Consider the following 22,262-nt stretch of genomic DNA (forward strand, 5'->3'; position numbering starts at 1 on the left):
GGTCAGGGATTTGCCAGATGTCGGAGGAAGAGGTTGAGATAACTTGGTAAAGCATCCTTGATGGAAAACTGTCCACGTAACCCAGAATTAATTCATGGGCCGTGTTCTGACTGCTGGGGTGCTCTGGATCCCTGCCAGCATGGGCTTGACTAATCTTTGCCTGTGACTCAGACCAGAGGTATGTTGTTGGGAACCTCTTCTTTTTTTTTTTTTCCCCTTTTGAAAAAATGAAGTGAAAGTTTATCAACCTGTACAGTTAAATGAAGGATCAGCTAGCCAAATGAGGAAGTAAACCTTCCTACAGAATGAGCTCCAACCTGCTCGCTGCACTTGTTTGCTTTCAGTTGACATCAGCCTTGTCATAAAGGCTCTAAATACTGGCTGACTTCCTTGTGGGCTCAGTGCTACCCTGAATCCAGCTTCTGGCTCGCCAGTGGTGGGGCGATATCGCTGGGACTCGGACAGGTAACGTGCAGAGCGAGTGGGACCACCCGCGAGTGCAGCTCCCGGGGGTGGCTGCTTCTGTTACTTTTGGCAAATCTGGCAGAGAGGGTGGGGAAGAAAAAGGCAAATATTTTTGTACTCATCTAGTCTTGTTAGGAGTTTATGTGCATCTCCAATTTGTGAAAGTAAAAAAATGTTATTTATCTGAAAGTAGAGCAACACCCTTTGTTCAGAGAAGAAAAAGCTCAGGGGAGGGCCCCAAGGAGCTGGCTGGTGCAGGCGGTTTGCAGGGTGACTCTCGGGGACTGAGGGGGAAGAGGAGGCAGCCCGGCCCGCGTGTGTGTGCCTGTGAGCGGGGCACAACCCCACAGCAAGAGAGGAGCGCCTCTGGGTAAATTTAGCCTGGAAGTGAGAAGAGGTTATTAGCGGAGGGAAAAACACGAACAGCTTCCCAACAGGGTCTGCTGAGGGCTGAGGAAGGTGGCGGGAGGAAATCTAAGCAGTTTGAAAATGAAGGTCAGAAAGTTCATAAATCGGATTTTACAACCTGTTTGTGTGTGATAGGAAAAGCTGGGCTCTGTGGTGCAGGGTTTCTTCTCACCGTATCTTTTTGCACTGGTTGTAGCAGCCAGCTGACCTCTTGGACTTGGGCACACTCCCGATTGCTCACCGAAGTGTAAGCTAGTGATTTTATTATCCGTCAGTTCTCCCTTTCTAAGGGTGACCAAGGCTTTCATCTCAGGGTTTCAAACGTGCTGATTCTGTGGTGAAAACCCTGCAGTCACGCTATTACTCACGTTTAGTATCTGGCCAGACAGCAGCAGAAATGCAGCGGCTAACTTTGCAGAAAACCCGGTCTGGCCAGGAACGCCGTGCTGGTGAGCAGCCTTCCTTCAGCGAACGCTCGCGGGGCTGCGCGGTGCGGTGCGTGCGTGAGACAGCCGTGGTCACTGCGCCCGCTGCAGCTGCAGACCTGCCCGGGGAGGTCGTTGCCTCCTTTCTGATGGAGTCCAGGACCAACACGCAGAACACAACGTGATGCTAACGTGGGATATTGCTCTGGTGCAAACCGTACCCGTCAGGGTGCGTGGAAACACAGCTTTAAAATATAACAGTGATGGCTATTAAAATATGCCTTGAATGTGTTCTTTTTGACCTGAGGACAGATAACAATTTCAGCTTTTCATTTATGATAAATTATTCAGATAATCCAGACATCAAAACAAATGAAGTAGCACGTGTCAACTTGACAGAGTGTTCAGAGCCCCTGGCTGCGCACCTGAAAGCAGGGTTTGCTGCACTGCCAACCCAGCCGTGACAGCTTGAGCTATTTTCAGGCACAAAGTTATATTTCTGTATTTCAGCTCAGTGAGCAGTTATTTCAAGGCTGAGAAATCATTTCAGTACTGAAAAAGCAGGGAAATTCATTTTCATTGTCAGACCGGGAACTGAAAACAAGGATTAGAGGTAAAGTATGCCACATTTCTGAAGTCTACTGTAGGGAAAGCCTGTCAAGTCCACCAGCTAAAATAAACATCACTTCCTATTGTTTAGATGGAAAAGTACACGTGGTAACTGCTTTCCCCTTATGTATGTGACATAATCAAGGTATTTTCTGTTTTGCTGATGCTGCTCATCACTTTAATAGCTCAAGATTTCTTCTGCAGAAAAATACCTGACAGTTAAAATGCTATGTAGGGAAGTAAAGGTCAAAGTTGTACGAGGTATGGTTACTAACTAATTATCGGGTTTTCCTGTTTCTGGCTGAACAAATACTAATTGGTTTTAAATTAACTGAGTCCAATGCAGATTTCTCTTCCACCACCCTGGGAAGGGCTTTCAATGCCTTGGGGAGGAGCTGCGGTCACGGTCCCCTCCCATAGGCTCCTTCCTGGTGGCTCCATCTCCTCCTCGAGAGGATTTCAGCTTCTGAGCTCCCCGAGGGGGCAGGAGAAGCGGCCAGGCGAGCGCAGATCGGGCTGGGAAGGGGAGCGGATGGGGGTGCTGCGTCTGGCCAGGAAGGTACTTGTTTGGTCGGATAATTCTGGGCCATTTGCTGGCCACGACGAGGCTGTTAACCTTGGCTTTTACCATCACAGAGCAAACTGCTGATGGACCGCAGTGGCCCCGGAGCCGCGTCCTTCCCAGGGCTGAACGCCTCGCTCTCACAGCTCCAGAGTTTGCTGCATTTTCTTCCCCGTGCACTCTGCACCTGACCTGTGAGCAGCCCGCACTTGTTCTCCCATCAGTGACGGTGCTGAGAGAGCTGCAGGGAAGGGAAGACGGCCGCACTTGTGTCCTACACATGGGTGGGGGAACCGGCCATGGCTGTGATTCTGGTAGCACCAATAGCCGCAGAGGTGCGGTGAGGGAAGCGTCAGTGCAAGCACGTCAAACGTAGCTGAGAGCATTTGGCCTGGTGGATGAGTAGTCCCCATGTGTGTCCTTGTCTTGTTTTGCTCGCTAAGTTGAAGTCATTCTGGGCATGGCTGCTTATGCTGCCCATCGCTTTCGTTTACGGGGCAGAGCAGAAATGTAAATAGTGAAGTTCTGGAGAAGCTCGAGGTAGCTTTCTGCTGCATCGGCACACTCATTTCTGAAGTAGCTGCTTCTCTCGACAATAAATCTAAGTGAAATTGAAACCACTTTTCAGATTGCTTCCAACCACTGCTGATGACAGCTTTCAAAAACCAAGCTGCTTCTCCGAATGTGAATACCCTCACTGAAATAGAAAACAACAGGAAAATATTAACTCAGGTATCACTGGAACGGATGAGTGATAGGATTTCAGAAGGGTTGTCCGTGCATGCACACAGACACATACTAGGAAACACTGCCCTGTAGAGAAGTTCAGAGTTCCTGGTTACTTTGCAAATAATGTGTTTCCTTAAATCACTTGGTGAGATTTGCTGTGCATGTTAAGTTGCTATGGCATCTGAGATCATCCAACAACATTTGTTAGATTTTTATCTGCGGCTCGTTAACCACACTGAGCAAATTGAAAATCCCCGGTTACACTGCGCTTTATATCATATCCTGTCAGATAAGTCTGAAGAACAAACTTCACGCATGCAGCGTGACTGTGTACGGCAGCCTTGCAGAGCTCGTGAAGTAGGATGACACCTGTCTGACATAATGCCCGGGGACCGACAAACGTTGCGTGGAGCACGCCGCTGCTGTATAAATAGGAGCGGGACAGAAAAATGCTTAAATGTTGAGAGAAGGCTGGGATGGTTTCTTCAGAGAGAAGACAGCTGAGCAGATGGCCTCTGCTGTGTGCTAGACAACTTGCTGAGCTGGTACGTTCTTCCTTAAATCTTGTGCTTTGTTATTTCTGATCTTTCCCCTGCCTGAAGCTGATGCCTGCTGGACGAGGCTGGGAGGACGGCAGCGCTGCGTTCGAGAGGAGCATCGATGCCCGCTGGGATGGCGCTGGCCGCTTCTAGCAAGCCAGCGCCACCACGCTCCAGGAGAGTTTCTGCAGCAGGGATGGAAGTGCATCACAGCAAGCTGGACTTTTTCTGCAAGCTGGGCTACAGTAAGCAGGACATCTGCAAAGTGCTGGAGAACCTGGGCCAAGAGGCCCTGGAGGACGATGTGCTGAAAGAGCTGATTCGGATGGGGAGCAAACCCCAGGCTCTGGAGAGCCAGGCTCAGCCCTCCCTGCCAAAGCTCGTTGCCCGGGGGTCCTGTAGCACTTCTCCAGTGCCACAGTGGCTTGGGGGAGACGAAAGTGATTCCTCCAGTCACTTGAGACCCATTGTGATCGACGGCAGCAACGTCGCAATGAGGTAAGCTGTGCTTCCTAAAAGGGATCTCCCTTCCTCGGTGGCTTTTGAATTGTAAAGCTGGTGGCTTGAAGCCTGCTTTTTCCAGGTGAGAGGTGCATTGAAGTATTTGATGTATAATATATGAAGCACTGCTTGTTCCTCTTCTTTGGCTGAGGCACAGCTTACAGGGACCTTCTGTCTCTAAGCCCATAAATACATACACCTAATGCAGTCACTAGCTTTCTCTGCATTTTGACCTTTTATAAGGTAATGTCAGTGTGATTCAGCAGCTCTTTCCCTTTTAGCTCACCACTGATGTTTCTCTACCTTTTCAGATGGGTACCTAGGATTTTTAGGTGGACAGAACAGCCCCACTTACTTAGGAAGTAGAGGGAAAATTGAAGACAGGTGGCTGTGGTCCCTAACAAAATCACAGTTGTATTGTTTTCACTTGCAACTAAATCCCAATAAGGCTCCTGGCTTGTATTTTTTTTTTGGTTTGGCCACATTTTATAGAAATATCAGGAAAATGATAATTGACTTTCGTATTAAATAGTCTTATTTCTTCCTTAATTCATTCTGTTTCTGGGAAACGTGAAAGCAACGCGTCCTGGCCAGTTATATTTCCTAAGTAGCGTCCTGACACCGTAGAAGCACTCATAGTGATGCAGAGGCTGGCATTTCCATGTGGATGGGAAGTCCAGAGGCAGCAGCGGGTTGGCCTCCGTTCATTCCTCCGAGCAGTGTGAGCTGCCAGAGGCCCCAGCAGAGCCCCGATGCCCTGGCTATCCACCATTCCTTCCTATCGGCCTCCCTTTCCTCTCTGCAGGGCCAAGCCCGTCCATGCACTTTGGAACAGAGCAGAGGAGGGCTTCCTGCTTTGGTCGTCTCGGTGTGAGGTGAGATGAGACCACATCCCCTCTGGTTAGAGGGCAAAAGGGACACATCCAGAGCAGGTGATTCTGGAGGCTAAGCAAGTTGTGCCATCTTCTGGATGAAGGGAGAAATCTCTCCCGAAAGCAAGGGGATCCTCAGGGAAGCTCACAAGTAGTGAGAAATACACAACAGCTGTCCTAGGGTCTCCTGTCTGTTTGCATTTTCACCCTAGACCCACCTTAGGGTGTCCTGTCTCTGTGCGAAATAAATGAGCACCAGCTTTGACGGAGCAGCTCACCGGAGCATTCACTCTTTTGTCATTTTAGGGGCAGTGATACCTGTGGCTGGCTCAGCTCTGCCAGCACAGCCGTGTCCTTGCTGACTTCCCGGGGTTTTTAGAGCAGGCAGGGGGGGACAGAACAGAGAACAGCGCTGTCTGTAATGCGGCAGCAGCTGCAGCCTTGCCATGTTGACCGCATGCCCACCAAAATGGTTTTCCAAAAGCCACCCGTGCTTCCAGCATGTGAAACTTAAATCTTTTTAAGGATAGTTTCCAAGATGCAAGGCAGAGAGATGTTTGCCTGCCTAGATTCTTGAATGCTGGTGTTTTGCCATGGATTCCTTTTCTTTCACCTAAAAGGAATTAGAGGAATGTGCAGTAGTTTCCAGTTTCGGAAAGGCAAAGGTTTTCCAGCTCCTCTCAGGCATCCCCAGGCTCTGCCTTGACAAAGACTACTTGGCAGAATGGAGAAGACTCCTGAGCTTGTCAGCTCATACCGAACTGATGCAGACTGGAGGGAGCTGCTTTCCTGTCCTGGATGTCTTTCCAAAGTGGAGCTGGATGACATTTGCCTTTGGATAATGGGCTGGGCTTGGTGAGTGCTTTTGGTAGGCCCGTTTCAATTTTTCTGGTCTGCTGCTGTCAGAAGGAGAAGGGCTGTTTGCAGCATAGTCAGGAAAGGGGATGTTAGGTTTCCTCGCTGGAAAAACATCATCACCAACACCATCACCAAAAAAGCGCAGGAGAAGCAGCAGCTTAGGGATGGAGCTATTAAAATGTTGAGGCTTGGAGAGGGACTTGCCTCTGTGGAGAAAAACATCCTGAGCATTTGTATTCCTGTCTTGGGACTGCTGTTTCTGGAGCACTTCAGAGTTGGCTCCGAGGGCCCATTGCGGGGTGCAAGGTTTTGCAAGAGATTAACGTGCCCCAGTGTAATAAAGCAGTTGGATGATCTGACAGTCACCAGGCAGCCTATCCATACAGACTGAATGGAAAATAACCTTGCCTTCAGCCAGTCTCAAGGGTCAGACACTTCAGTACGCTTTGTATTTCCATCGGGTGCTGTTAGAAACTTTGGCACCTGCCCGCTGGTCCATGGGAGGTGCACGGGGTGGTTTAGCAAGGCTGGTGGGGGAAAATGAATTGAGTTAGGTTGGTATGAAAGGGGAACCAGTGTAACCCCGTTCACTGCACACTCAAGGGGCTACCTACCCCATGCTTGCACTAAAGTCTAGTTTTTAAGCTGCGATACGTACAAAGGCTTTCTCCTGGGCCAGCTGATTCCTGCATTAGGCTCTTAAGTTCCCTTCCTTAGGCTGTACTTGGTTTTCAGAGGTAATCAGTGCTGGATCTTGGCAAGTAATTTGAAAAAGTCACCTGAACTTCCAATTCACCTGTCCAGGTTGACTTTCAGTCTGTTCTTGGTAGACCCTAACCATGAAAACCAAACAAAGCTGTTGTTTCAGAATAGAGATTAGAAGTGTTGAGCACTACAGCTCATTTAATATAGGCTTTTTTTTTCTTTTCCTTCATAAGACTTCCTATTTCCTGGGTTTCTATTAATAGATAATCAGATCTTATCCTCCCAATTGTACCATTTTTCATTTGTGGTCACTATTTCAGCAATATAACTTTCATTAGGTGTAGAATGCAGCTTTGGCTATAAGGTTGATATAAGCAGAATCTGGACTTGAATTTCTGGGGGCCAGGGGGGAAAAAGGCTTTTAGGACTGTGGCATCTTCCTCAGCTGGTCAATTACTGCAGGTAGGTGTAGTAACTGAGTGTGAGAGTCATTTATGTCCACGTTTCACACAGGGGAAAGCAGGAGTGAGATTGTGGTGATATTATCCAGAAAGCTCAAAGTACAAGGATGAGGTTTCTGTAGATACTGCTGGGGTGTTTATCCATTTCAGGACCTTTGTGAAGAGTTTATTTTTGTTTCCTTGTGCAGAAACAATCAACAAATTGACTTCCTTTACATGTGCACTGCACTATAGTCAAATTTTAGATAACAGACAGGTAGCACGAACTTTCCACAGGGGAAAGAGACTTAGGAAGGCTATCACCCCTATCTATTTTCCTTGGGCATACTTTCTGTGTCTTGTTCTGAACACTGATAACTGTCCAGAACCCACTTTGCCTGCATCTGCTACAGTGCACATCCTGGGGGTTTCCTACCCCTCTGTGCAATGAAGACAAAAATCTACCAACTTGGGCACGACAAAGACGGGCCAGAAGCATCCTTGGCCATCCCAGCTGAGGGCTTGTCCCTTTTTGGGTGTCCTGGGTAAGATTCCCAATATTTCTGATCCTATCTCTTGCAGTTTTTCTTTCTCTGTATTTTGACGCCTGTTTCCAGAAGAGGCCAGCAGCAGAATGACCTGCAATCACACTTTAGCCACATAAAAGTCTGTATGTCACTGCTACCACAGAAGGAAATCCCCACGTTTTGTTTCATACAAGAGAGCCTCATGCATTTCTGCACGTGCTGGAAGAAACTCCATCCTCAAACCATCATCAGAGAAGGCATGTGAAGGGTCTGACACAACCTAAGGTCTTGCCGGTACTTTAGGACCCAAGTCCATCTAGATACAGATGAAAGCAACAGACTTGGTTAGCAGGCAGGTCATAGAAATCTGGGACAGAATATCTCTGTCTTAAAGCATCCAAACTTCGTCAGAAAACAAGCAGTTCTGCTGGAGGAGGTATTTGGGTCTGTCCAACCAGGATAGCCTGCTCAGGACTGGAGGGTTATTTTCTTGGAAATGGGTGAATGACACAAAAGCTGTATGTCTTGCCTTTTCGTTACTGATTCAGTTAGAGACCTCTGTATGCTTCCTGAAACTTTGCCTCACCATCCTCCTCCTATTTCTTTTTCTTTTAAAGCCATGGAAACAAAGAGGTCTTTTCCTGCTGGGGGATCCGTCTGGCGGTGGACTGGTTCCGAGAGAGGGGGCACACCTACATCAAGGTTTTTGTCCCACTCTGGAGAAAGGAGCCCCCTCGACAAGACAGTCCCATTGCAGGTAGGCCACCATCCCGGGCATAATTTGGCAACCACTAGGTGCAGTTTGGAGGCAGAGGTGCGAAGAATCCAGCCCTGTAAACACGCAGTGCAAAGTGTCTAAGGTCTCCATCACTTAAATGAGTCACTAATTTATTGCCACATGCTCTTGGCTAGGAAGTAAAACTGCAAACTGGGCTTTATTACAGTGCTTAGAAGCCTTCTGCTTCGAAAGCACCAGTTTCTGCCAGCTGAGTTAAAGAATAATGAATTAGCTCACAACAGGACTGCAGAACTTGTACGCCAGCCAGTAAACAGCGAGATTGTTTCTGAGGAGATATGTTTCACGCGTTATCCAGAAGTGTCAATGTCCAAAGCGTTCAGCATTGCACAACTGCTCTCAGTCTATCAGCTAGCCTGTTACCCTGATACAGGGGCTGCACGGGTCCCTCTCCCAGGAGAAGAAAGTGCGTCGGCTGAGGTCTGTGGTGGAGATATAGACTGTATGGAAATAGATTGGCAAGATGTGTGCCTGCAGCTTGATGTCTACAGCTGAGAAGGCTAGCAATCCATCTCCCTGCGAGGCAGGAATGGCAAGAAGTCAGTGTCCTCAGTGGCAGAGAAATTAATTTATTGATTTTATCAGGCACATTTTATCTCCCAGTGATACTCATACCAGGGCTGGTTATGAGCTTTCTAGCATCTACTGGGGTAAAAAGGGAACTACAGGGGTTCACCATCTTTTAATGGTTAAGACATAGAAGTCAAGAAAAGGCACCTCAAATTTTATGAGTAGGTGCTTCTATAAAATACTTAATTTTGTAAGCTGCCAAACTACCACTAGGTACCACTGCACCTGAAAATCACACCACTGTAAGTTGCCTGAAGTGCCGAAACATTTCTAAATTCCTGTAGGTTTCTAGCATGACTGATATCAGGTCACCATTAATTGATTTATTTATTTTTTAATTAATTTTTTCCCCCTTTCTCTTTCTGCCAACCACTCCACCAGATCAGCACATTCTTGAAGAGCTTGAGAAGCAATCGATCCTTGTGTATACCCCGTCTCGGAAGGTGAAAGGCAAGAGGGTGGTTTGCTACGATGATCGCTACATCGTGAAAGTTGCTTATGAGAAAGACGGAGTCATTGTCTCCAATGACCATTATCGGGATCTCCAGAATGAAAACCCTGAGTGGAAGTGGTTTATCGAGCAGCGGCTGCTCATGTACTCGTTTGTCAGTAACAGGTAAGGGAACATCGCTGTTTGTTGTTGAGCAATCTGTAATTTAAACATTATGGGCCAAGACAGCTCAAACATCGCTGCACCTCTGGCTAGCACTGGTGTATGTGAACCCTGTTCAGAAAGGAATTTACCGCAACTTTTCTTATCTCATTTCTTCAGTTCCTGCTCCCTCAGCTTTGGTTGTAAAAGCCCATGTCACTCCTCAGTGAACTTCTCTATTTAAATGGCAATATTAGTGACCAGCTTTGCTTCTTGCCAGTCCAAATTGAGATGTTCACCCAACACCTAGAATGTGTTTGGTTCTATTTCATAGCAGTGTAACTGAATTAAATCAGAGAGGGGAGGCTGGATAAGTATTTTTAATTCCCCTACAGGGCAGGAAAGCACTTCTTCCTGTGCTTTTACGATCATAACTTTCTAATAGAAGAGAGAGGACAAACTGGTCTCTGGCCCCTTGAGTATCCCCACTGGAGAAAGTCTTGGTTGACACACTTGTGCTGTGTTCACGAGACTCAGCTGTGTGCTCCTTGGTTTGCACAGCGAGATCTTTGTACACAGTTTTGGGAGTCCCTTAAATAAAACAGCAGCCTGAAAGTGGAGGTTTCAGTCCCATCCTGTGGATAAACAATCTCCTTGCCTCCCCCTTTCTCCCGACCCGCTTTGTGCAGTGGGAAATGTGGTGGGGTGAAGGTTCATTCTGATCAGAGATACATTATTTGGTTTTCTCCCTGAAGCAATGCGTTCAGGTGCTGACATAGATGAGTATACAGTTCATCTGAGCATTTTACAGGCCTTGTAGCACGAAGCCTTTCCTGAACCCTTGAAAAGGCTGGGCTTGTTCATTTTACGAGCTGTGTACAATGAACTGTAGCTCTGAATTAAGGAGTGGCTTCAGACCCCATTCTCCTTTAAAAAAAAAAAAAAAAGGAAAAAAAAGTGAATTTTGTGTGGAAGGGAGCTGATGGGTGGAGGGACTACAGCGGCATTTGCTGCTGCTTCAGGGGAAAAAGGAAGCGATACTGTGACATCCTGGGGCTGCTGCCAGGCCAGGGCTGTGCCAAGCCTCAGCGTCTTTCCAGTTGTTTGAAGTTATTAGGAAATGAGAAGAGCAGCTAATGTGAAGGTGAGGCACTGTTGGCTTGGCAAACGAGGGATAATGCAGCTCCTGAAGGCCAGGCCGTGAAAGCATCACAAGCCTGTCCTGCCCCGAGCTTGTGCAGCAAGCTGTGGCAGCACTCAAGGTACTTCTGTTATTCCTGTGACTTCTCCTTTTTCAGGTTTATGCCTCCTGATGACCCCCTAGGCCGGCACGGACCCACCCTTAATAATTTCCTCAGCAAAAAGCCAGCGCTTCCCGAACCAACGTGGCAACCTTGCCCCTACGGTGGGTTCCCTTACGCCCCTCCAGGGCCTTGCTTCCTCACTGTGGGGGACACATGCACTCCCTGCTTCACCCTCAGTGTGGTAGAAGATGGGGATGAGGCTGCTCAAGTGTGTGGTGCTCCCACTGCAAAACAGCTCTCCTGAAACTTGGAGGTAGATCTCTGCACCATTTTTCAAAGCCGTCCTCTGTAGCAGTAGGTTTCCCAGCCCCTCGAGTGCAGCAACCAGAACATACACGAACTTCAGACGCTACCAAAATAGAGTCTTTACGCAGAAACTTCCTTCCGCTGCTGCACCCTGCTATTTCGGTCAGCAACATGTAAATCTGGGGGTCAAAAGTATTATGTGGGAAAGTGGCACTTCCCCTCTGTGCTGCTGGAGCTCACCCCAGCCTTGTGGCCACATAGTGCTGGGGAGAAGTCCTGGGTACACGAATTGATGCTGGCACTGATAACAGTCTCCTGTTGAACTATATTTTTTTAATTCTTTCAGGTAAAAAATGCACCTATGGCAATAAATGCAAGTTCTATCACCCAGAGAGGCCACATCAAGCTCAGCTGTCGGTCGCTGATGAGCTCAGAGCCAAAATAAAGGCACCCGTAAGCCTGGGGAAGGAGGAGGAGCCATGCAACCACTCTCCATGCCGGACTGGCCGAGATCCCGTGCCTCCTGACGCTGGCACAGAAACGCTGCAGGGAGCCGGCAGCGGTGTGGGGCCCTCCTGCTACACGGCCTGGTCCCCAGGCAGCTACTGCCCACGGCTGGCTGACGCCAGGGCCATCGGCCTTGACGCTGCCCTGGAGCAGGACCAGAGGCTGCCAGACACCCTGAGGGACGGAGCCCTCGTGGAGGAGATGTCGGCGCTCTCCATCAGCGACAAGGTGTTATGTGGAGCCAGGCCAGCCCGCGCCCCCCAGGACCGAGAGGTGGCCGACAGCCCCCGGGGCTGCTGTAGCCTCAGGCACGGCCCCTTCCTGCTCCACCACCACCACCCCTCGGACTGCGCCTGGAGGCACGCGGAGCACTGCTGGCCTCAGGAGCGCCCACAGGGGCCCAGGAGCCGCTGCCTCCCCACCACGCCTCAGCACGGCCCAGCCCTACAAGCACAGCAGCAGCAGCACCTCCTGCCGCCCTCCACTGTGCCTCCAGCTGGGCCGCTGCAGGGGTACGGTGAGCAGCCGGCACTGCCCGGCTGCTGCTTCCCCAGCCAGCCCCTGCTGCTGGATGCCAGCAGCGGTCTCGGCTTCTTCCAGAAAGCCTACACTTACCCTGATGCTGCTTACTGCAGTTACTGGCCGCCCCCCGCTGCAAGACCTCCTTGTGCCCAGCAGGCGAGCGTCCACAGGGAGCTGTGCACCATGTTCTCCTGCGCTGAGGTGAACCAAGTCATGGCCTTGTACCCAGACATCAAGGACATCGCTAGTTTGACTTTACTCATTCAAAGACACAGGAACTTGTGAAAACTCCAGGGTAAGCTTCCCAGCAACTGAAGAGCTGCTGTTCTGAGGGTTATCTGAGTGTTATTACAGGGCTTTGTGAGCAGGGTTATGGCTGTTCAAGTAGCACGCATCTAAGCCTCAACCAGCTATGGTGCACGGGGTATCGAGTCAAGGCAGCTGTTGTGGTTCACAGCAGTGGGGACCTCAGTCGCCTTGCTTGGAAGAGAATAGGAGGGCTTGGGTGAACTAGCTGAGCTGTCAGCACATGAACCTCCCTGTGGCCTGTTTTTTAGGCTGAGGTAGCTCACTGTTAATTCCTTGAAACACTAGACATGTTTTCAAAGTCTTAATGTCCTGGTCAACTACCCTGGAAGAGACATTCTCCATGGGTCTCGTTAAAGGGCTCCTCACAGACCTATCATGACTAGCAGAAAAAGTAATTTGGCATATTTCCCCTAACATGTGGCTGTCCTTTCTGCTACAAGGCGTCTTCGGGTCCATGTCAGTGCCTGATGGCTTTTATCACTAAAGCAACCCTGTCCTACAGGCGCAGCCCTGCATCTGTGAGCTTTAAAAGAAGCAGCTAGTGTTTACGAACCAATGCTATGAACCCATAAGATTACTGGTAGAAGTTGTGGAGAGACTCCAAGCTCTTGGAAACAGCTGCAGGTATATTTCTCAGGGCTCACGCACAACATAAATCAAGTCAGGGAAGTCATTGTTAATATAAGTCCTGCTGTGGACTGAAGGCTCTGGACTGTTTCTTCTTATTTGAGTTAACACAGACAATAGCAAGGAGGAAAAAAACCCTAACAACTTTAAAGGGCCTCTGTTCTAGTGAACAAGAAAACTGTTGTTGAATTAACCCTTAATTACCAAATGTGGTCCCATAATGCCATTATACAGATGATTTATGATTACAAACATTTAAACTGTGTTCTGCTGGGACGTTCGATTTTCAGTAAGCTGTAAAGCTGCTAATCTCTGCATTACTCCACTGACTTCTTCAGGGTATAATTCAAATGTTAAGGTTGATCCTGAAAGTTTTTGGCATTTTACCAAAGTCTGAGTATGTCAGTATGACATGTTTTAAAAATTATTTAGCACATTATAAAATGATCACCTAGAACAGTTTGCTCTGAATATGTCTGTTTGTATGCCTTTTTTCGAAAGTATTTTTATTCCATTCCTTTTAGCACTGATGGATAATTAGGTCTAATACTCAGGTGGGATTTACAAAATTTCTGCACTCTATGTGGCCCTGCACTCTAGGTTAGGTTCTTCTCAGAAGTACAGTCAGGCCAGAATTAAACAGATCTTGCTGAATTCTCTTGTTTTTGAAAAGGTGACCAAGGAGAAGTAATTTACCCTTAGTATCACTATCAACTATCAAATGATTCATCTTGAATGTCGTGCTACTTTAACCTGTTTCCTTCTGGAAACCACCAACACCTTTTTATTTTTTTATTTGCTAAAAGACTGATCAGCAAATTAGTACAGAAATAAGCAAACTGTATCAGCTGAATTGCTTGTGGTCACATGGTGGTTGACTCTGTCAAGAAATAATTATAGCTTTTTCCTCATGTTATTTTCCACTAGTTATAGTCATTATAATAGTGATTTTTTAAAATAAGTTGCCTCATTCAGATAAACAAGTTTTGGATCATCAGAACAGTTTATCAGTTATCCACTGGAAAATGCACACAGATTAGAACTGATGTTAAACCAAAACTATGGAAAAAGTATCCTGTGAACTGCTTTGGAAAGTACTTAAGTTCTACAGCCATTGTTAGTTGCCATAAAATATGCACACACTGCTTTTAACACATCAAAGTGACCAGACAGGCTCACCGGATTGCCTCACGACCTGTACCAGAGCTTTCCAAGCTACCTGCTTGCACATCGGCACACTCAAAAAGTGCCATGCAGAGTGGAAAAATACCTTCCAAATGCTCAAACAGCAAGTTCCAAATGCCAGCATTCAGAAAATACACACACGACACGTATGGTTATAGCCTGCTGCAGTGCCAACATGTTTTTATGTCTGGAATGTAGGTAGGTTACCCATTTCAATACAGAAAGCATTTAAAACATAGAAAAAATGGCATGGTGCCTTTATATAGTGCCCTTGGCTTGCTGGCAACACGTACGTAAGCTTTTCTCCTTTTCCTTCAAGAATGCATTGGAATTTGGTGCTTGTTCAGAACCTCTCTCTTAGGTTTAATAATTTATTTTGCGTTCATTTCTGCTATAGTTACTAAGAAATCTTTCAGTAAAATACTTAGAATGTGCATTCTACTGAGAAAGCGTCTGAGAAAATAAATCAGACTTTGGTGCTAAACAGAACTTGATTTCTCTTGGCTCATCCACTCAGAGGGATTTTTCTCATGAAGTTTGTGTTTCTAGGGCAGAGCAGCAGCAGCGTTACGTCATTGAGTGCTGCAGAGGAACTCTGCCCTTGGCGAAAAGCCCACGGCAAGCAAAAACCGTTTTGTTATTTTGCCACTGAGCAAGCATGTGGGACTCAGGACCTTCTGCTGCAGTTTTTTATACTTTCCAAGACAGTAGGATTGCTTTCTGGCTTGAGAGGTAAGGGAAGAAATTGCTAACAGAAAGGCATAGGTACCTCTTGTGCAGACACGATAGATGGCTGTTGCCATTTGGTGTCTCTGCTGAGATGCATTTGAGTCCAGCTCTTGCTGCCAAGTTGAAAATGAATCCATAAATCCCAACAGCCTGAGAGTCTCAGAAAGCCCTTGATGTTCTTTGCTCTTTGGTCATCAAGACTCTTTTAGAAGACTGAAGCAGTGGGAGCAATCCTCCAGGAGCCTGGCTGCTTTCCTAAGGGAGATTTGCAAAGTTGCCAAATTTATTTTAAGACTTAAAAAACAAAACAACAACAACAAAAATCATAGAAGAAGAGCCTCTTCCCTTCTCCAAGCTCACTCTTTCCCCAAAAGCTAGGAAGCCAAAGACACCCCAGTGTGTGAGTGGCTGGGGAAGCTGGAAATGAGTATTTCACTGCAGGGTTGTGGGCATTTCCCTGGCGTGAAAAGGGCACCGGGCACAGCCCTGCCCAGCGCTGCTGCTGGAGCCCGCTGCTCCTCCCTCGGCTTCCCTAGAGCAAATGCTTCTCCACGAGCCTACAAACAGTCTGGTGAGTCTAGATGCCGTGACAATTCACACCATAGGAAGGGCTATGAAGTAGGTGATCTTGCTCTGTATTCAACACTTGGTGTATTTGCCAGTTATTCAGAGTTTTGTTACTATTTTAACTCCCTATGAAAACTGGCACAACTTATGAGCAAGTATTTAAACTGATCACAAATATTTAAGCAGGACAGGAGTCGTAGCCTCTCTCCTGCTTAAAAATGTTGGATTGCTAGGAAGGAAGGAGAAGGTAAGTACCTCAGGGAGTGCGACAGACCACCTCTGCAAGATATAAAAATATAACCCTCTGGTTATATTTTTATATAAGGTTATATAAGCCTTTAACAAGCAGACGCCTCCCTTGGCCAAAGGTACTTTATGTTCTTTATCTCTGAGACGACAATTTAGATAGTTTTTTCTTCCACCTTTTGCACGGACTTTCCCCAAGCCAGGAGCCGGCATGCCTCTGCTTCAGTCCCACGGCGCTGGTGGGAGGGGCAGGCCTCGCGCAGGCCTCGCACCCTGGAGCAGGGTGGCACGACCTGGCAGTGCCTTTTGTCACCAGCCTCAGTACAGTGTTCTGACCTGCTGCCGACCTTTAAGGGGCTTTGTGGCATTTTTGTCCCGTCTCCACTCTGGACTGCCATCGCCACCTCGACAAGGTGAGGCCCTGCAGCAGGCCGGGGGCACTGGCACCACACGAGGTCAGGCAGTGCCACCCTGCCCCTGAGCCATCATGCCCTTCACTGGGAAGGGCCCAAATCACAAAAGTTCTTTTGAACCTGGCACAGACATCTTTGGCTTGGCAGAGTCCTGACGTGCTCAAGCTGTTTTCCCATCCTGCCTTATAGCAGGCCTCCCAACAAACACTCTGTGCATGGAGACAGAGGCTGTGTTACACCCACGTTTGCTTGTGCTGACTTCATACAGCTTTCTCTAAGGACCTAATGGGTTGCTAGCAGAACCTAGCAATCATACACTCTTAACTACATTAAATCCTAAAACCCATCTATCCTTCCACTGCCACCAAAACAGTGTGTTTGAGGGAGTTACTAACAGTACTGATTTCATACAGAAGACAAATGTGTTTTACAGCACTACATGGCAGAATAAAACCATAAATTAGAAGCTGACAGCAAAGCATGGATGGCATAAAAACAGTCAATCCAGATAAATGGAAATCAATTTTCACGTAGAAGACCAAAGAGGTGTTAAATAAAATTATAGCAATGTCAGGCTGGTAGAAACAAGCACTGTATATTACACAGGGTATGATTTACCTCCAGAAGATACTGCTCTGCGAAGTAAGCCTCAAAAGGGTGGCTGACATCCATCGGCATACTTGCAGCACTCAGCAAAGTGGGTCCAGCTCTCTCCTGTGATCATCACCTTGCTGAATTTATCCACACTGCAGACACTGCAAACAAATGAGGAGACCACTAAGTACAGAGTGGTATCAGCTACAGTAGCTGCTGACAATGAGAGTGAGCTGCAATGCTGACTGTGGAAAAAAGACAAGGATACCATTAGTGCCCAGCAATTTCGTTTCCAGATTAATGGAATAATGCTATCCTCTTACTGTCATCCAAAGAGCTGCAGACGGACGAGAGCAGCCTAGGAGGACTGAAGGCCAACCAACATTTGCTAAATAGGCTAGCAGGAGAAATACAGAGGAATGAGAAGGCTTTTACCACTTTAAGTTGTAAGTGGCAAAATGTACTTCATAACTAGTACCACATTCTGCAGCTTCATGGAACCCAAATACATAAATGCCATGATAAGCTGGGCAAAAGCTATGGTCCATCTGACCATTGCTCCAAAAGCAGTGCTGAAGAAATTTTTAGCAGGGAAGCAAACTTGAATGTGATTTGTTATTGCCAAAAAATACACAGCCATTGGCAGACAATTATAAATGGTACTCAAAACTATCATCAGAATGAGAAATACTAAGTTCTCCCCACAGGAGGCCCTGTTAGGAAGAGACTGAAGGGAATACAGAAGCTTGTAAAAATGTTATTTCCAGCAGGGAAACATTCTCGGATAAGAACTTCAGCATCTGAATATCCTTTTGCTCGTAATGACTAGCTCTGTAATATATGACATGGTGGATTTGGAGCCCTGTCTTCATTTAAAAGAGCATATGGAAGATCTTTAACCCTTTAGAGCATCTTTTTAAAGTTACAAAGAACACATTTAAGACTTGTAGAGGAGGAAGAAAAGATGCAGATATCTGTCTAACCTGAAGTGAAAATAACAAGAGTACGGAAAAAGGGGCAGAGAAACAAAGTTCTATATAAGTTTAAGAAAAAGAAGGAAATAATAGTCCGCAGTGATTATTTCTGTTCATCTTCCATGCTATTGCAAACACAACTGGGGATGATACCTGGGAGATACTGCTTTAGGGCAGCATCTGCACTTAGATGTCCTGATGTTTTTATTTGTCCTATGGAGCTTAAGCAGTGCTGTTTAAAGAAAAGTATAAACAGAAGGGGGAAGCATCTAAGAAACGTCTAGCAACTAACATCTGAAACGTGTATACCAATCATCCTGCAGTAAGAAATATTTATAAAAATGTGATGGCCAGCTCCACCACAAGGTGTCAATGTGGTAGCACTAGAAACAGAGGAGTCGGCGCTCAGGGCTGACTTCCACAAGCTAGCACCTAAGTCCTGGCAGCAGCCCCATTCTTTATGGGCAAGAAGATTGCTAGCCCCAAAGGGGCACGATGCAGTCCGATTACCCACACTGTTGCTCTCAGCTCCAGGCAAGCATTAGAAATCACAGAAGGATCTCCGTGGGGATCCAACACATAGTTGGGTCAGGAGATGGCTCCTCCAAGCAGACCCCATGCTGCATCTTTACTGCGTTTTTTTTTTTTTTTTCTTTTTTTTTTGGTTTAAGCAGCCCTAAAACTGCATGCAGCAGCTCAGCCTTTGGAGCTGCTGCACCACCTCAGACCGCAGAGCGGGGAAACCCAAACGTGGGGTCATCCAAATAAAGGGTTTTGGGAACAGGGCAGGGTACACAACCCACCCTTTGCTTCCCCTTTTACTCTCCCCTCACCTGTGGCTCCAGTCGTCGCTGTGCTGGCATCCGCCAGGCGTGTTTGTCTTGGCGGGCGCCCAGGCGCCGCTGCCAGGCTTCCCTCTTCAGGCAGCAGCGCTGGAAAAGTCACGCCGGGTTAAGTTTAGAGTTCCAGGTTGGCACATTCTTAACGCAAGCCAAAAATAAGTGTGAATGGGGATCAATTCTATGAATTTGCTGAGCTGCCAATTGTATTTTAAAGCTGAAATTTGAGACTAGGTTTGCCAATTGGGTAAGTATCACTGCCAGCCCTTAGACAGAAGTTAATTAGGGAAACACTTTCTATTTGAGTCCAGAGGGCACTGCCTTACAAACTGTACCTCTACATTCTTTCTAGGTATACTTTGGATGTTATCGGTTTGGTTGAGCACAGGGGACTTTAACTAATCAAGTTTATCATCTTGCATAGACGGGAATCAAGAGTTAAGCAGGGATTTCACAAGTATTCCAGGCATGCAACTGTAAGGCCCCATTGAAGGAAAAAAAAAAAAAAAAAGCTTTTTCCAAAGAAATTCCAAGTGCCACCACTTCCTATTGCATTCCTTTTACACGTTTGCCCCTTGCATTTGGGGAGCAGGTTCACACAGCTCCTCCACGCCTGCCCGAAGCTGCCGGCTGCAGGCCGCTCCCCCGTGCCTCTTGCGCACGTCTGTCGAACGGGGAACTCTTATGCTTCGGTATTTTTAGTAAACTTCCTCTTGAGAGATCGTCGCAGGGCAAGCAGAAACCGCAAGAGGAATTCAAAAACAATGCCTCAATTATAACTGATTTCTTGAAAAATTTGGTTGAGGAACTGCTCAGCTATACAGGGTATGAAATCCCACGCCATACAGATCCACCAGGGAGCTCCCATAGCAAGTTTTTCGGAGTACTCAGGTGACATTTAGATGTATACATGCTCTGCACAAAGTCAAGCTGCATCGCACTGACACAGACCCCAAGGGATGCCCAGCCCAGGCTGCACAGGGGCTTAGCTTCAACACCCCAAGGTTGCTGCTGCTGCCTGGTCTGGAAGCGCTGCTCTCCAGCAAGCAATGTCCAAAGTGGGTCATCCGCATGGGAGGCAGCACGCCAACCACAGCCACGGTCCCTGCAGGCCGGCCCTGAATGCAGGGACGGAGCTACTTCTGTAGCTAAGTGCAATGCAGCAGGGCTCGAGGGCAGGGAATGCCCCAGGAAACCAGCTCCTTTCAACATGAGCGGTAGCTGCTGTTTGAGAGGATCACGCAGGAGTTGCTGACAGATGACTGACGACGGCCAAAACAAGCCTCTGAGCAAGCAGATTAATGCCACCTACCTCAGGCTTTTATCCACAACTTCTTCCCTGGTGTGTTTTACTCCTTGGCCTTTTGTAAGTGTGCAGAGAAATGCTTTTGCTCTCTAAAAAAAGAGAAGAAAAAAAAGAATTAGGCTACGGAAGTAACAGCAGAATCCAACTGTGTTGTAAAATGAGGCCCTCTCAGGTCTCACCTTTCTGAGACCTGGCTGAAGACATACAATTAAAATTCAGAAAATAATATATATGTATATATGTTTTAAATAAAATAAGATAAAAGTCATTTATATAATTTATAAATTTTTATTATATATATGTTTGTACATATACATACAAAATTCAACGCTTGCTAACACCTTCCTTTTGGTCTGAGAATTAAAAGCCCTTCTGCACTAGTTAGAAAGCAGCAGCTGTGACCAAACTATAGAGAATCACTAATCTCAGCATTGCCTGTCACCCCTAGAGAGGGTGTGCCATTCCGATGCCAAAACACAGGATTAATAGCTCCACAGAGAACAGAAGTATCACGAAGCACAACTCTGCAAGCTAGTAATGAGGACACTTCCAGCTGGGGTGATGCAATCCCTGCTCCAAAGCATTACTAATGCATTTTGTCTTAAAGTCTTATGAGTTTCACATGTGAAATTGAAAGATATTTAATAAGTTGAAATCATCGCATAGCAGCCTACCACCTACCGAGGCAGTTTGAGAACTAACAAAAATGTTTTCAAAAAAAGCATGGTCTCCCTGGGATGACAGACAGATGTTCAAGAGCAATGGATGCTGGTTCAAGTTTTAGCTAGAGCACTGAACGCAATTAGTGATCAACAGGTTCAATCCTGATAGCAGGATGCAGGTATTGGTCCAGGAAGAGAACAGGATGAAAAGACAGGAGATTATCAAATAAATAAAAGACAGTGAACAACAACATGAAGTAATAAATCAGGAGGTGAATATGCGTTTCATTGAAATTGATGCAAGACGTACTTTTGCACGTTACTTACCTTATATCCACATTGAACAAAGCTGGGATCTCCAGGTGGGAAGGAGGTAACAGCACTGCGTCACCTGCGAGCACGTCACACGGCACAGCTATGCCTGGCAGCTATCTTGGCTGCAATTAGAAATCAAGTGAACGCACAGCTCCACTTCTTGAAAACCTTAACGTTCAGGGACACGGATGACCCCCTTAAAGATCTGATGAACATAAAAGACATTGGAAGAGGTATCTGCCTCCAAGTGCTTCCCTGGTCGCAGGGGAATGGCTTCAGAAAGACTGCAAAATGAGGAAGGGAATCCTGCAGCCGCAGAACGGTCAGACGGGGAGCTAGGGCAGATAACCTGGGTAGCTTCCCCCAGAGCACCCTGCAGGTTTGCAGCACAGCACAGACCTGCATCCAGCCTTCAGGTTCTAGCCTCGTTCCCTGAGGATGGCACCCAACAGCTGCCTTTCAACAGGAATTGCAATTTGTAGAAATGGGCTACCAACAAATGACTCCTGCAGACAGAAGAGGTATCACATGACAATCGCTTCATAGTTGTGCTAGGTGGCTGTCAGAAGATAGTATTTTCTTTACTCGGGTCTTATATAAAGTTGAATTCTAATCCCAAAGGAGAGGGAAGGAAAAATCTCACGAGAGAAGGCAAGATGCTGCGTCACTTTAGCCCTGGTCTTCACTGTGGATACTGGGTAACTGCAGCAAAACACAGTGAACTTGTCTTGTGGGGCTGTTCAAGTCTCTCACTGAAATGGGGAGAAAGGCAAGCTGAAAAGATGAGAGGCAAAGATAGGGACAGTGAAGAATGAGGGCATAGGGGGCAGCAAAGTCTTGGATTCACATTTTGCACGCTGCTCAGGGCAGAGCCATCAAGTCACCAGAGGGGTATCTTCTAGAAAGGGGACCTGTGACTCAATAATACGGCTGAGATAAATGCTTGGCCTCAGGCTGCTGTGGTGGTGCTGGCACCTGAGGGATCTTTACGATTTTTGTTTTGTATCTTCTGTGACCCTTTGACTATTTCTCCAAGTTTTGACTCTTTCTTTAGCCAGCAGCAAACACAGCCCCTGCAACATAAGGACTAGGAGAAAACAATGTTTTTAGGATGTCTTTGCAGGTTATTGTAGTGGGTTTATGGGGCAAGGCTTTGGTGGGGGGGGGGGGCTGCAGGGGTGGCCTCTGTGAGAAGAATCCAGAAGCTGCCCCATGTTAGATAAGGGCCAGCTCCAGCCAGCTCCAAAGGGATCCACTGCAGCCCAGAGCCAAACCAATAAATGATATTATTTGTGCCTCTGTGAGAGCAGATTTAAGAG

At 47.1% G+C, this 22,262-nt stretch overlaps 1 protein-coding gene and 1 long non-coding RNA gene across 2 annotated transcripts; one reads left to right on the forward strand and one right to left on the reverse strand.

The window, feature by feature from the left end:
* Positions 1-3,918: 3,918 nt before the first annotated feature.
* Positions 3,919-13,805, forward strand: ZC3H12D (zinc finger CCCH-type containing 12D). The gene is made up of 5 exons (XM_035538760.1): positions 3,919-4,235; positions 8,258-8,397; positions 9,388-9,622; positions 10,897-11,003; positions 11,495-13,805. The coding sequence occupies exons 1-5, from the start codon at positions 3,934-3,936 to the stop codon at positions 12,460-12,462; spliced, it is 1,752 nt and encodes a 583-aa protein (XP_035394653.1). The 5' UTR covers positions 3,919-3,933; the 3' UTR covers positions 12,463-13,805.
* LOC118244068 (uncharacterized) lies at positions 13,805-20,039 on the reverse strand. The gene is made up of 3 exons (XR_004777442.2): positions 18,655-20,039; positions 16,872-17,008; positions 13,805-15,282 (listed from the first exon to the last, which is right to left on the reverse strand). It is a non-coding gene; the product is annotated as an uncharacterized LOC118244068 (long non-coding RNA).
* Positions 20,040-22,262: the final 2,223 nt, after the last annotated feature.

This window comes from Cygnus atratus, chromosome 3 (genome assembly GCF_013377495.2).
Source record: "Cygnus atratus isolate AKBS03 ecotype Queensland, Australia chromosome 3, CAtr_DNAZoo_HiC_assembly, whole genome shotgun sequence".
Taxonomy (NCBI): Eukaryota; Metazoa; Chordata; class Aves; order Anseriformes; family Anatidae; genus Cygnus; species Cygnus atratus.